At 50.9% G+C, this 15,410-nt stretch overlaps 1 protein-coding gene across 1 annotated transcript in view; it reads right to left on the bottom strand.

Annotated features, from left to right (window-relative positions):
* Window positions 1–14,877, bottom strand: part of LOC137887188 (agrin-like) — a gene marked incomplete at its 3' end in the record, with an annotated part of 29,945 nt that extends 15,068 nt beyond the window's left edge. The window contains 8 exon segments of the mRNA XM_068730004.1: window positions 2,217–2,642; window positions 7,260–7,365; window positions 7,481–7,605; window positions 9,047–9,190; window positions 10,537–10,701; window positions 11,336–11,455; window positions 13,925–14,030; window positions 14,731–14,877. Coding sequence (XP_068586105.1) covers window positions 2,217–2,642; window positions 7,260–7,365; window positions 7,481–7,605; window positions 9,047–9,190; window positions 10,537–10,701; window positions 11,336–11,455; window positions 13,925–14,030; window positions 14,731–14,814 — 1,276 coding nt within the window.
* Between the last annotated feature and the right edge of the window lie 533 nt (window positions 14,878–15,410).

Consider the following 15,410-nt stretch of genomic DNA (forward strand, 5'->3'; position numbering starts at 1 on the left):
GTGATTGGACGCTAATAGAGGCATCTGTCGAGAGCGATTATATGGCGTTTTCATGGGAATTGATTTTTACACCTGGAACTCATTTTGTCAGGCGGGGAACACGTAATGGGCACCGTTGCCAGTCATGTCACACACAGAGCACTTTATGTGATGAGGGGATATGATAACTGCTCACTTCCGATTGGCTGGCGCTCGCCTTCAAGGCTTCCCAGAAGAAAAGAAAACAACATACAGTCGTGTTTGTGTTACAGTCCCTGTATATCTGGCTATCTCGGGACATAAAAGACATTAAAGTGGCTGGGCTTTCTCCCTTTGAAGGATGACAGCGTGTAACGGCGGCGAAGCTCCGTCCTCGCTAATGATGGTGGTGCTGGTGGTGGAGGGGGGCGGGGGGTTGGGGGGGGGTTGGGGGTGTCTTGGTGGAAGCGGTGCGGTTTACGGCCGCACGGAGATTAGAAATAATCGTGGAGGCAAACAGCTAGGGGCTAAACAAGTCGTAAAGACGTCAGAGGCGAGGGACGTCCGGCTCAAGGACTCGCGGTCAAAGGAGGCGAGAGGAGGGAGGAGGGAGGAGGGGGTTTATAGGGCATCTGTTGGAGTGCAGTCTGCAGATTTACAGATGCTGGGCCAGAGAGGAGAGCGCTGGTGGAGGGGGGGGGGGGAGGAGGGGGGGAAGAGGAGGGCCGGTCACATTGGCAAGGGGACGCGGCATGACTCCAGTGGGAGCCATGAGAGCTGTCAAATAAATACACACACACACACACACACACACACACACACACACACACACACACACACACACACACACACACACACACACACACGCAAGGCCACAGATAAGAGAAGATTTCAACACAAACACGTAGGAACGCACACCTCTGGCCTGCTCACATTTATAAACTCAGACAGTGATATGTGCACTCGGAATTGGACAAACTCAGTAGCATGAGGAGCGGGAGATAAGACCAACACACACACACACACACACACACACACACACACACACACACACACACACACACACACACACACACACACACACACAACAAAACAAAGATAAGACCTCAACATACATATACAAACAAACAAACACACAATTATGAAGACACACAGATTAGTGTAGATTTAAATATCCACGTTGAAATCTGCCCTGTGCGATCTGTGTACGTCAGCAGGCAGGGTTAAAAAAAAAAGAAGCCCATCAGAGTATGCTTCAGTACACATTCACTCGCACTCGCACACACACACACACACACATGGCCACGAAACACCGGGTCTCCTTGGCAGACAGGCTACATGCCTCTCGCGCCACCGAGCACTCTGGTCAGCCTCTGACAAGAGAATAAATCTAAGACTCTGGGAGAGGGAGGAGAAGGAGGAGGAGGAGGAGGAGGAGGAGGAGGAGGGAGGAGCCGAGGAAGAGCACGCCGGGTGCCACGCTGTTCCATCAATCCTGTCCTGTTACTGCAGGGCTGTCAGGCGAGGCGGACGGATGGGTGGAAAACAACAAACAGAAAAATGAAAAAAAAAGAAAGAAGGTCTGATTGAAAAGACTCTCCCTTGTTGCCCCAGCACGAGGCCCAGAAAAATGGCAGCCTGCTGTTACAGTCAGGAGGGCATGTCGAGAAAGATTTGAGACTAGTCATGTGACACGATACGCAGCCTCCACACACACACACACACACACACACACACACACACACACACACACACACCTCAACCTCCCAGTTACATCGGCCTGTCAAGTCAGGCTCCAGAGATCCCCAGATGCGGGCCAGCGGTTTCATCTGGCCTGCCGAGAGTCTATGTTTGCTTTTTTTTGCGAGCTGTTGAGAGCCAGCGTGCCGTTGGAACGGGAGGAGAGAGCACGGGCGACGTAGCAACGGTGAGCCGTCCAAATACGCTCCTTTCTGAAACTGAGATATACATCTGGCGCGAGTGGAAAATGACACAAAAACGACATCTGTTTACAAAGACTCCTCTCCCCCCGCCTGCCCGGCTTTGACATTTGTCTCCTCGAGAACTATTTGCATAGAGATAAAGACGCCCGTTGCTGACGCTAGCTTTCAATTAACAGATGATGGCATGGATGTGTTGGGATGTCAGCTAAGAAGAGACTATGATTTTGTCCAAACCCTTCTTGGGAGACAGAAAAAGCCCCTCCCACACAGCCCTCTAAGCATTATGGGTAATGAAGTGAAAGAGCAGTGATTTACCGACAGGCTCCTCTGCCCGACGGTCCTCCGTTGGGATGCCGCTACCTGCTTCCTCGTCCTGCTCCTCCTCCTCTTCTTCGGTCTGGTCGTCCCCGCTTGGCTCCCCGCTGCCCGAGCCCTCGAAGGAGCCGGCGGCGGCGGCGGCAGGAGCGAGGCGGCCGCGAGGGGAGTGGGCGTTGGCGGCGGACTGCGGCTGGATGTGGATGGGGTGGTGGTGGTTTGCTCGGTTGTGCATGAGGGTGGAAAAGTGGGTGGTGGCCGCCGGGGGCGGCCCGGTGGTCTCCGCCGCTTCCGTCCTCGGAGGCGGGATGGCCCACACCATGTTTGGGTGGAATGGGGCCGAGGTGGTGATGGCGGCGGCGGAGGAGCCGGGGGTGGTGGCGGAGGGGTTGGGGGTGGGTCGGTCTGCCGGCTCAGAGATGGTTTCTGGTGGAGGGAAGGGGAGGAAGCAAGGAATGGATGAATGACTGAGCAAAGATGGAAATGTTTTGATTTTGCTTCACATAACTCCATTAGAACCGCGAAACATCACACCAGAGGAAATAAATACAACATCAGCCAATGAAGCGCAACAAAGCCACTTAATGATCGTCACAACCTACTGTTGACAATAACTTTTTACCTCTGCATTTACCGAATCATTATGTCCTTTTTTTAATCGTCCAACCCTTCTCCCTGATGCCTAAGAATATCGTTATGAAATTACATTAAAAAAGAACACACACACACACACACACACACACACACACACACACACACATACATGCAGACTCCTGTTCGTAAAAGCAGCCTCTAAATAAAAACCTGCAACGGATGAGATGTGAAGAATCTTTATCTGACAGACCTTAAGTAATGAAAGTGCATCCATATGCAGACTGAATAAGGAATACGCCAACCGATGACGTACTGCATTCAGAGCTACATGCACTGCAGTGGGTTTCTCCTGCAGATGAGTTATGTCGCCCAGACGGGGGTTAAACTACTCCAGTCGGCGTCGACGCTTGTGTGGGCACACATATGGAATGTGTTTTTGTGTGCATGTGCGCGCCGTGCCAATGCACATGAATTATACATCCATATTCAAATGCTGCCCTCCAGTAGCAAAGCTTTAATCACCAACAGCCAGTGCCTTCCGGTGATGAATGATTGATAGAAATGGGGCAAAAAGAAGCCGGCTTTAACTCTCCGGCTTCAAAGACGGAGCGCCGCATGCTGCTCGCGGAGAGAGAGCGCGAGCATCCGTCAACGCCACCGCAAACACGCGCACGCACGCACGCACACACACACACACACACACACACACACACACACACACACACACACACACACACACACAAACATTTATTTAAAAATCCATCCAAATGAGGGAAGAGAGAAGAGGCTCTTTGCACAGAGACCGTCGTGCAAAACAGCTGTGGTGCAAAAGGACAAACTGTCTGCGATAAAAAAACGATAAATAGGACAAAAACTCCTGGGGGGGGGGGGGGGGGGGGGGAAGAGATGCTACATTAAGAGATGCACTTCAGATTGAGCCGAGGCAAGCAGGCATGACAATACCGACGCTCATCCCACGGGTATAGGTGTGTGGGTGAAAATGAACAGAAGATTAAAAAAAGACCCCCAAAAAAAAGCAAAACAACCTCTACTGCAGATTTGCGCCTCATTAGGATTTGCCTAACATTATGTGTGGGACTTAATTACACCGCTATAATCGCCTATTTGATTGGCAATTACTCACCGAGGTGCGAAATGCGATACCTATACCGAGGAGAGGGGGGGGGGGGGGGGGGGCAGCTTAGAGCTCTGCAGATATTGGTGTATATAGAGGGGAGAGACTTGGGGAGTGTGGAGTGCACAGAGCAGCGATGCTATCGCCAAGAACGGCGGCACGCGTCGCCTTTCCTCTTGGCTACACCTGTCAGTCAGGTGCCGAGCTTAGCGTCAGGCGTCTCGCTCCCTGGGAAGCATCTAATGTGTGTGTGTGTGTGTGTGTGTGTGTGTGTGTGTGTGTGCATATCTCCAGCAGCGAGCTCCGTGACATGGGATAAGGAAAGAAAAGAAACACGCGTCTGAAAGAGGAAAGAGGGACTGGCAGCACAGTCTGTTCAGCTGATGCTCCTCTTCATCAGGTTTAACAGTCCCGTTTCTTGTGTGTGTGTGTGTGTGTGTGTGTGTGTGTGCGCGCTTATTTTCCTCTCAGTGGAGCAACGGACAGTTATGTCACATGGTGGAGAGGGAGAATTGGAGAAAAGAAAAAAAAAAGAAAAAATCACTGTCATCTCGCCTTGTCTCAACCGTGCAGTTATTGTTGAAAGCCGGTTATTAAGATTGTTTGAGGTGTCAGCCGCGCTCAGTGAGGAGGAGGAGGAGGAGGAGGAGGAGGAGGAGGAGGAGGAATCAGGAGATTGGAAAAGGGGGAAAGACGAGGAAACCGCAAGAGCCAAGAAGAAAATGACGAGAGAAAGGGAAAGCGGGTGAACAAAGCTCGAGCGGTGGGAGACTGTGGGAGCAGAATGAGGGCTTGTGTAATGAGAGAGGATATGGCAGGAGACGGTGGAGGTAACAGACCTTAACGCGCGGGGCGGCCGGGCTCCCGACGCCATATGCTGGCATTCGCCGCCAATTTGCCCGCACACCTACAGGTGATAACGCCATATGGGAGAGGCAGGTCATTGCCAGCTTGGTGGCCATTCCCCTCCCCTCCCCCCTCTCCCTCTGGCGTCAGAATTTGCTCATTGGTCCAAACGCCTTCCCTCTGATGCTTTATACAGCAAAGCTCAAGAATGATCTTTTCTCTGCTTGGTTTCTCAGATATGGCCTCATATCATGGCCCTGTGTGTGTGTGTGTGTGTGTGTGTGTATGTATATATATATATATATATATATATATTTTTTTTTAGACTTCGCAGAGAGCCGGGGGTAACATCACAGTTCCTTTTCTCTCTTGTCACAAGCAGAGCACATCTTAAGGAGCTTCCTCTTGCAGGATTCTTTCACCAGCCCGGCCCCCATTAGTGGCCGACTGCGCCGCAGTAGTCGCACTCGGTGGCGTCGTAAAAAAAAAAAAAAAGTTGCGACGGATCGATGTCGTAAAAGACGAGGATCAATAGTCGCTCATTTATGCAGGCCCTTTTGGCGTCGCTCTTTCGCGAGAGGCCGCACAGCGGCTCGGCGAGCCACAGTGCTCAGAGGGCCTGGAGTCTGGGAGCACTGCATGTAAACAGAGGGGGGGGGGGGGGGGGGGGGGGGGCAGAGCAAATGCTAATTCGCACCCAGCCACACGTGAAATGAGCTCGAGATCTAACCCCCCCCCCCCCCCACACACACACACACACACACACACACACACCTCCCGAGCCGATAGTGGCGGTGGCGGAGCAGCTACCCGCAGTGCGACCGCATCCGGGGGAAAAGAAATTAAAAGATCTTCTGTGGCTGCTGGTGGAGCCCGAGCGCTCGCCTGTCTCCTCCTCAGGGGGGGAGAGAGAGGGGGAGAGAGAGACAGAGAGAGAGACAGAGAGAGAGAGAGACAGAGAGAGAGACAGAGAGAGAGAGAGAGAGAGACAGAGAGATAGAGAGAGAGACAGAGAGAGAGAGAGAGAGAGAGAGAGAGACAGAGAGAGAGAGAGAGACAGAGAGAGAGACAGAGAGAGAGAGACAGAGAGAGAGAGACAGAGAGAGAGACAGAGAGAGAGAGAGAGAGAGAGAGACAGAGAGATATAGAGAGAGAGAGAGAGAGACAGAGAGAGAGAGAGAGAGCTGCGAGGTGTCTTGCCTTCTGTGTGCAGCAACGCTAGGTGAGGGATTACACACAACCCCGCATCTCTATTGCCAGGCAACAGAGGAATGTGAAACCAGACTGGATGTTGGCTCCCTCTTTTCCCCCGGTAACCCACGGGCGCCGCATTTGCAAGTGCCAGATGTTCGGGGACTTATCAAAGCCTTGTCGATCACTCGCTGAGCATATTTTGGGATTCTTTATCCGTGTACCTGCAACCGCAGCTTAACACAGACCGTGTCAACAGCCCCGCACTCCCCCCTCCCTCCCTCCTCGTCCCCAACCCCCCCTTTTTTTGGATTCGACCTAGTTTGGGCCTGAAAAAGAGTGCTCAAAGGGAGATAAAGAGGGCTGGTGACACGGTATTTGATCTGTGCCCACTGAGCAAAGAGGTTGAATGAACATTTTTCCACCCCCCCCCCCCCCCAAAAAAAAAGCGAGGCACCTGGCAGTGGCGCATGGCCAGAAGCATACAGCTGGCACCCCCCCCTCCCTCCCTCCTCCCACTGAGCTTAGCCGGCGGCGTCTCTCTAGAACCCCGTTGTGAGAGCAAGCTGGCAGTCGGTGCGACAACTTCACTGTACACGAAAAACCCGCGGCCTTTGGCGCGCGTCCCGCCGCCTATTACACCGATCCAAACAATGTCCATCAGCATCTGGAACCGAGGGGGGGGGGGCAGGACCTTTTTACCTTATGCTCATCACACACACACACACACACACACACACACACACACACACACACACACACACACGGTGCTCTACATCCGAGAGAGCAAAAAGAGGAAGTGCCGCTGGTGTCGAGACTCCAGTCAAACCACAGAGCTACAACATCTCTCTCTCTCTCTCTCTTTCTTACTCTACCCTTTTCTCCAGAGTCACACAATATTTTTGCAGAGGGAGGGCGGGGCTTACTTTACCGTAGTCTAAGCACGAGGAGAAATTAACCAAATCATTTGAGACAATTCCATAGAGCTAGAGAAAGAATATTACAAACAACGGAAAAGCAGAATCCTCAGAGAGAGAACCTTAAGACAAATAACTCCTTAACATGTGAGTTTGATCTGGTCCGTGAATCTCAAATATGTATTTCTTGTAGACTCTGCTGTGACTTCACTTTGGGAGGAAGGAGGAATGGAGGGAGGATAAACAGCAGGAGGAGGACACTGCGGGGGCCCCGTGGCACTGGTCATTATCTTTTGATCAGGGGGGGGGGGGACAACAGCTTCCAGACCGTGATGGATGGCGCCAGCGACGGGGGCTCACCTGTGCACTGTCCAAAGTGTTGCACCGTGACGTCCTCGTCCTGCCTGCAGGCTATGGTCCTCAGCTGGCACTGGTCGGCATAGGTCACCCCATCCGAGCCGCACACCTGCTCCACAGCGACAGAGACGGAGAGCGTTGGGAGACGGGAACACGACGCAAAAAAATTCCTTATTCCTTACCGTAAAGCGTACTGACGCGGTTTTTTCGAAAAAAAGACCCACCTTGGTTTTGTTTTTCTCGTCGCAGTCGGGCGGGGGGCACTCGCAGTGGGCCTGGCCGTTCACCTCCATGCAAGTGGCTCCGAAGAGGCACACTAACTCGTCGCACGAAGCCGGGGCCTCGGGACCTGTGGGAAGAAAAGGGGGGGGGGTGTCTGTGCTGTTACACGTCCCGCACGGGGCCCTTAATCACGCAACGCAGCGACGGAGCCGAGCCGCTTCGTGAACTCTGTCGCGGCGGTGCGGATCTAAAATTGCGTGCATACTTACAGCTAAACTTTCACAATTACAGAACTTTCTGCGAACGTTTACTAAAGAAGAAAAAAAAAGCAGCCGTGAGATTGGTTTCTCCAAAATCTATAAATCATTATTCAATATTAAGAGTAATGGAAACCAAAGAGAAGTGTTTCTGAGTCTGTAACACATTCATACACACACACACTGTGTGTTAATGGAGGAGCAATAGTCCAGCTGTTGTTAACAGCTGTCGTCGGTGCAGGTTGCCGTGGATCACGGTTGTGCCTTGTTGCCATGGTTCTGCCATGAGTCGCACCGCTCCGATAACATTCCCATTATAATATATGTTCACAATATATTTTGGGGGTGGGGGGGGGGGGGGGGGGGTTCCTTATCTGTTGCGAATGACAGTTTGGTGCCGTATCGTACGCTGTACAGATTGAGGCAAATTTCTTATTTCTGATATTTTGGGGCTGAATCAATAAAATTGACTCGACGTGTTGCATGAAAGCTGTTGGATGTTTGCATGAATTAAAAAAAAAAAAAAGCTCTCAGACTTCAAACCTGGTTTAATGACCAGGACCCAGCCCCCCCCCCGCTCTGGTTGATTACACCATGTGCGGACTGTAGGAGACGGAGAACGGGCCGTGAGATCGTGTTTTTAATGTGACTTTAAAAAACGTCTAGTTACCCGAGCGCCGCGCGGTGTGAATTATTCATGCTTTCATAGACCACGGCATTTTGCCTCAACTGCCTTACTGTTGTATGAAAAAAAATAAAAAATAAAGAGTTGTGTAAAGGTGTGCGCTCAGGATATTTTTCGCTCGTTTTCTTTTTTTACCCCCCCCCCCCCCTCCACAGATCTCTCCCGTTTGAAGCCTTGAAGTTGCCACAGCATGCCGGGGAGCCCAACCACGCACCTGCCGGGCTGCGAGTGTGTGGGGTCTTTGCATCGCTGCAACATCACGGAGGCTTAGAGCACCCCCCTCCACCCCTCCACCCCCCCCCATCCCTCGGCTCCCGCTTTCATGTGCTACCGCTCCTCGGCACCTTGTCTTTTCATCTAGCCGGGCGCGTGGCGGCGCGCCCCCCCCAACTGTGCCGGGACTGCCGGCTTCATTAAGCTCTTGACTTCCAGTCGATATCGGATGGCGCATCTTAATCAAGAAGCTGCAGGCCCCCGCAGCGGGAACTAACCTTTCCCCTCAACCGGCTTTTTTTTCGGGCTTGTGCGATCACCGGGGCTGTTTCCGGTATTAATCCGAGTAATTAATAGTCCTCGCGCAGAAGTATAAACATACGCACTCATACTCGGCGCTCCCCCTTCATTACCTTTGTCGCAGCCGTTCATGCCCATCTTGCTTCCGTCTGGACACACGTTGCACTTCATGCCCTTCACTCCCGTCTTGCAGGAACACAGACCCGACATCTGCTCGCAGTCGTCCCGGACCGAGCCCGCGGCGTCGCAGTTACACGCTGCCGTGGAGATGTAGAGGGGGGGGGGGAGAAAAGAAGAACTGATGAGAAAACAAGTACCGGTTAGGGACAACGAGAGGGAAAGGGATGAGAATAGCTCGGTTTCTATGGTGTACACGGTTGGTTTGAGGCAACCTTAGCCTCTGAACTTTGCGTCAGATACATCCATGTCTTACGAGTCGAGGGTTGTGAACAGTTCACCCGGCCTTAGGGGCCACGGTCGGAGAGGAGGTGGAGGAGGAGGAGGAGTGTGCAACAGAAACTCCAGAAAACAACCCCAGGGGAAGGACAGCGACCCCATCATGTTCCTAGAATCAATGATGTGTTGTTGTTGTTTTTTTTTCCCCCTCCGCCTCCTCTCCTGCTGGATCTGGTCTTGGTGTGCAGTCAGTGTGCTGTCTGCTTGCTGTGGGTAAACCTTGTTAAGGTCAGGCCACGGGTGATGTACCTGCACGCTCCCTGCTGTTGACTGAAAATGCTCTGCAGCGTTGGGGGGGGGGGGGGGGGGGGGGGGGTATGTCCTATGGCACCTCGGGTGGCGGGACACGAGCTGGTCACCATATTGCATTACGCCAAGACAAACAAGGGGGTCCTGACCCCCCTTCTTCACTTGAATACAAATGAAATACAGTTTTGACAGGACTGAAGGAAACAGCAGGATTCCTTTCTTCAAAACCTACAATCAGATAGTTTATCTGAATATATATATATCAGACGTAGGGAGTTTATCGACAGTAGCCGGCTATTTACTTTCAATTCAGTGAGAAATCTCTTAAATCTACCTCCAGTGGTATCTAGCCATGTCGATTTTGGTTTTGTTTGTCCGGGTATCATCCCAAAACTGTGAGTGGGATTTTGTTTTGTTAAAAGATGTGGTTTCAGAACCAGTTTCCCTGTTACACCAGGCAACAGTTTTAAAAAGGGACTATTTATTCCTTTGTTAGAAAGTAGTCTCTGTCCCCAATTCTCCCTGAAACACTTAACAGTATGTATGCGAGTTTGACTAAAGAGAGGGATCTCTCCTCTATTGTTCTTCCTGAGCTTTGCCCCTTTTAAAGCTTTTTATTTTTGAGGATAGTAAAATCCTCGAAAGCAAACTGATTTTGGGCTTTATTGAGCTGTAAAAATAGTACGGATTTATTCGACAATCCAAACAAAACCACAACCCTCTGCGAAGGCTGGATACCGCTCGAAGAGAGCCGAGAAAATGTCTTTGTTTCTTTTGTAATTTGTTTGAACTGACCCTACATGGAAAGAACGTATAAGGACGTCATAAGCAGCATAAATACGGTGATAAGTGCATTCGCTCCCGGTCGGGCACAGCCACAAAGAAGAAGGTTCCTTACGCGTGCAGCCGCTCATGTTCTCCGTCACGATGCCGCGGAAGTTCCAGAAGCCCGGCTCGCAGCGGTCGCACTTCTGACCCCCGACGCCCGGCTTACAGGAGCACTGTCCCGTGGCCGGATCGCAGGTCCCCTTGTAGGAGCCGTAGACGTTACACTGACAGGTACCTGAGGAGAACAGAGCAACGTCGATGCAACTTGCTGGTTTGTGCTTTATTCTAACTTTGAAAGGCCCCCTATCATCACATAACCTGCCGCAGGCTGAATTCTGCTAACTACGACGAAAATCCTGCACATCAGAGATTCACGCTGGGCTCAGACGTTGGGTAAAAAGGTGGATAAAGTGTGCTTAGGTGAGTTGCCCCTTTCCTAAATCTCTGTATATCTTTATTTCTAAGTCTGCATTTTCCCCATCCATACTGCGTCTCCGAGCTAACGGCTTGATGAGCCCCCCCCACCCCCCACCCCGTCCTATCGTTTGCCAAGATCGTCGGATGAAGAGATTTTCCCCGTTGATACGGTGCAACATTATCATAATTATTCCTCGGATTAAGATGAAACGTTTTCAGCTCTGCAACTCCGGTACGGTAATTGCAGTCAAGGACAATAAGTCCCATATGCTGAAATCGTCTGATAGTATCTAAACTAAACTTTTCTTCTTTTTTTTTTGTGCGTGCGCACACACACACACACACACACACACACACACACACACACACACACACACACACACACACACACACACAACAAAACTCATATCACACAGAAGTTGCCGGGGGTCAACGGGGGACGTGGGACTTACTGGGACATCCGGCCAGTGCGACTCCCAAGGCCGCCGTCACGTTGTCCTGGCAACAGCCGTACATAGACACGCCGCAGTGCTGGGGCGGAGTCGGCTCAGGCACAGATGTGGCTGAAATCGCTGATGAGATGGGAAAAAAAAAAATAGAAATAGAAATAAAGGGGAGGGGAGACGGGAAGATGGCACAAGGAGAGAAGGAAGAACACCAACATTTAAGTGATTGCGGTAGGAGGAGGGGGGGGGGATTAGACAACACAATCTCCGAGCAACATGTAACTTTATTTTTTTGCCAACAATGAGATTGGCTCGAGGGGCAGAGGTGGAGAGGCTGGCAGCCGGCTTCAAGATAACAATTCTATTTGCTACTTTCTCCACAATGGCTCAAAAATCAGAGAGGGGGGGGGGAGGAGGAGGAGGATGCTATTACCTCCAGTGAAAACAAACAATGGCGTTGCTGGTGAATGTGCGGCGGCTGACATTTACCACCTACGAAGAGGCATGTTCTCGTCATTTGTTCTTGTCTAATATTACGGAATTGCACCGCTGCCCTACAACCTTCCAAAAAGGAAAAAAATAGCTTGCTGCATAATGTGGAGGAATGTGCACAAGCAGTTCAGTGTGTGGAGAGCTTCTTTGTCCGAGGACGCGCCGGTATACAAAGTAGTGCGACAGCTCCGAATAAAGAACTGCATTCAACAAAATGAAGGAGAAGAAAAAAAGAAGACAAATGTTTTCCCAAAAACCTGGAGCTTCTCCAGAGCTCGTAAACACGCAGCGAGAGGAACGAGGCGGTTTGTTTAACGGCCGAGGCAGAAATGTTAATTGTTCAAAAATTCTCTCTCCAGGCTTTGGGGTGAAAAGAAAAGTTGTAGAGATAGAAAGCAGAAAGCCTCTCTCTCTCTCTCTCCCCCCCGTCTCTTTTTTCCTCGCGCTGCTCATTTAGAGTTGGGAGGCTGTAGACACGGTGGGGCCATAAATCACACCGTTACTGGTGTGGATATGAGCCTCAGCCTAATGGTGATGACTCGGCCCCGCTCTTTTTCCAGTGCTTTCCCACTCCAGAGATGGGCTTTGGACACGGTTCATTTAACTTGCCACTTTCCGGGCGCTCCGTTCGCCTATCTGCGCTGAGCCTATTAGGACAAGGGGAACTTTTAATTCCATATGTTCTTCCACCCTTCAAGAGTTTTTTTTTTTTTTTCCTCTTCAGTGGCCATTGCACAACGCAGGCTCGCCGTGACGTGCGGCATCACCCTCGCATTTCTGCCCGCCGCAGTGATTGTGGCCCGGGCTTTTGTATTCACGCGTAGTGAACTAACAAGTGTTGGATTTCACTGGAATCCCGGAGCCAGATTTGAGTTTTAAGGAAGCTACGAAGGACGGTTTTGAGATGCCATCAGGGGCGAACTTTACTGACGACGGCTGTTGACGCCGTGTGCAAAAGAGGTAACGCTTTTTCATAAGCAGAGCTCAAAAAACACCCCAAAAAGGTTGCTTTCATGCTCAGCGGGAGCTGACATGTTTTGATAAGTTTCCACAGCTGAGGTCAAACAAAGTTTCTCCTCGCGCGGCTAATGTGGAGGGCAGTGAAATTCCCCTGAGATCGGAGTTTTTCACCCCATTTGCCCAATAGGAGAGGAGAGCCCATAGAGGGGCTTCAAAAAAAAAAAAAAAAAAAAAAGAGGATTGATTATCCACGGACGGTAGAGAGGCGTGACAGTCGGTGCCCAAGGAGGCCAGCTTAGGGAGGGGGAAGAATCTGTAGGGATGTGTGTGTGAAAACACTGGCGAGCCCCCTCTCTGTCATACTCCCTCTTCAACTCTCTCCACCCGCGGGGAATCAAACCGGCTGGAATGATCACACCAAATCCCCTAAGTGCCTTTTGCTCCGCTCCCCGACCGGCGCTAGCAGCAGAGCAAAAGGCTCTTGATTTATCACAGCCGTGGAGAGAGAGAGAGAGAGAGAGAGAGAGAGAGAGAGAGAGAGAGAGAGAGAGGGCGAGGGCTGACCTTCTGATTCGGACAGCTATCCTGGCTGATGAACGCCATTCGTTTACGCGCAGAGAGAATGTTTTTATATATATATATATATATATTATAGCAAAGAGGAGCGAAGCGGTGTCTTCGAGGGTTAAGAAGCAAGCTTGTGAGGACGCGTCGTCGTTGTGGTCTATGTTGTCAGAATGTCTGGGGGGGGGGGGGGGTTAGTCGTCATTATCGCTATCAGCTCGATCCATACATGTGCGCCCGTGAGAGAGAGAGAGATTCTAATCTCTGCGCGCCAGCCGGCCCCAGAGGAACGCTCCGCTTTTCCAGATATGAACGAGAGCCTTCGCTGAGAAGAAGCCTGGGAGGGCGTCGAGTCGGCGTCCTCCGAGCAAAAAGAACACACACACACACACACACACACGGCGTTTAACCTCGGCTACAGCGGGCGCAGAGACAAACGGCAGCGTATCCCGACTACGGACTGTTACAACCCCATCGATGGATGGAATGAGTGGAGGAATGGGATGTCAATGACGATGAGTCCTGGCGAGCGTGCACACCGTGACGACATCGACGGCCCGAGTGGTGCAGTGTACCGACCTGCACAGGCTCCCTGGTTCTGAATCAACAGGTGCTCTTGCTTCTCACATCTGGCCTTCTTCAGCTGGCACTCGTTGCTGTAGTTCTTCCCATCGGAGCCACAAACCTACAAAAGGGATCGCAGAAAGGTGAGCGTCACATTCGACGTCCGGTCACGTACAACTTCAACCCTTCATCCCGTTCCGTTTTCAGTTCATGAAAGTTTAATTGTAACATTAAAAAAACCCCGTCTTATTTACAAGTTACATCACTCAGAAGTGTAATCAGTTGACATGGCGATGGTACAATACGTGTTCCAGGAGCGTTTGTGCAGTTTTAAATGTTTCGGGGTGTTTGGCTGCATGTCCGATAGGTTTCCCACACGTGAACTATATCTGCATATGAATGGCAGAGCACAGCGTCAGCAATTCAGAGACACAAGAGCCGAGTTGAAAGAACATTATGAGTCTGAGTATTGTCAAAAATGTGATCATCGTGTTCGTGTTTTCTCAAAATGTGTACGTTTTTGCCGATCCACAATGCTTTGGTGTTTTAAACATAAAGTATAATCTTGTCATGGAGTCCGTGAATTTATTATATTTTTTTTAAACTTATTATGTTTGCACATTTTGGCAAATTTGAGAATTTTTGACATTAAAAAAAAAGTAAAAATGTGATGAATAATGATGTTTCTAAATGATGTGCATGTGTCCCTGATGAACTGTCGAGATGCAGCTCTCATGTGTTTGTGTGTGTTTCAGTTTGAATGAGTTACGACACTGAGAAAAGAAGTTCCGGTCGTGTTTGGCGGCGTGTGGCGCCCTTACCGGGTTGTGAGGCACACTCTGGCAGGTGAAGTCGCAGACGCAGCGGTCGTCCTCCGCGTCCTCGTCCCACGAGCCTCCGAACATGCGACAGCGGTCCTGTTCACAGCTCTCCGCTCCTGATCCCGACCCTCCCGATCCACAGTCTGCGTCGCAAAAACACACACACACACACACACACACACACACACACACACACACACACACACACACACACACACACACACACACACACACACACACACACACACACCACAAAATACGCAGCGTCGTCAATAAACCACGCGAGGAGATGTCCCTTTATCGGGTGGAGACAGGGTCCTGCTTTCATTGTCTCTATAAGTTAAAGCTACATTACACATTAGGAGCGCCACAAAGTGAGGATAATTTACATTCCCCTCGCACTGGGGGTGTGGAGGGGGGGGGGGAGCGGGAACCGAAGGCGCTGCTGGTAGTGCAAGATAATGACCAACTGTAGTGAGGGGAAGAGATTGACTAAATAAATTAGACGCAACATCTCCGCACCACCAGCGAGGCATCCTTTTCATTTCAATTAAATCAGAGACAAAAAAGGGGAGCGAATTATTAACTCTGGCCTCCAAGTGTGCGGAGAGAATCAGTGGCAAGGACTGCTTTATGGTTGCCTGCCTCCTGATATGAGATACAACTAATTGCAAAGTGTT

This window comes from Cebidichthys violaceus, unplaced genomic scaffold, assembly GCF_023349555.1.
Source record: "Cebidichthys violaceus isolate CVI_PGR_0920_01 unplaced genomic scaffold, fCebVio1.0.p SCAF_480, whole genome shotgun sequence".
Classification (NCBI taxonomy): Eukaryota; Metazoa; Chordata; class Actinopteri; order Perciformes; family Stichaeidae; genus Cebidichthys; species Cebidichthys violaceus.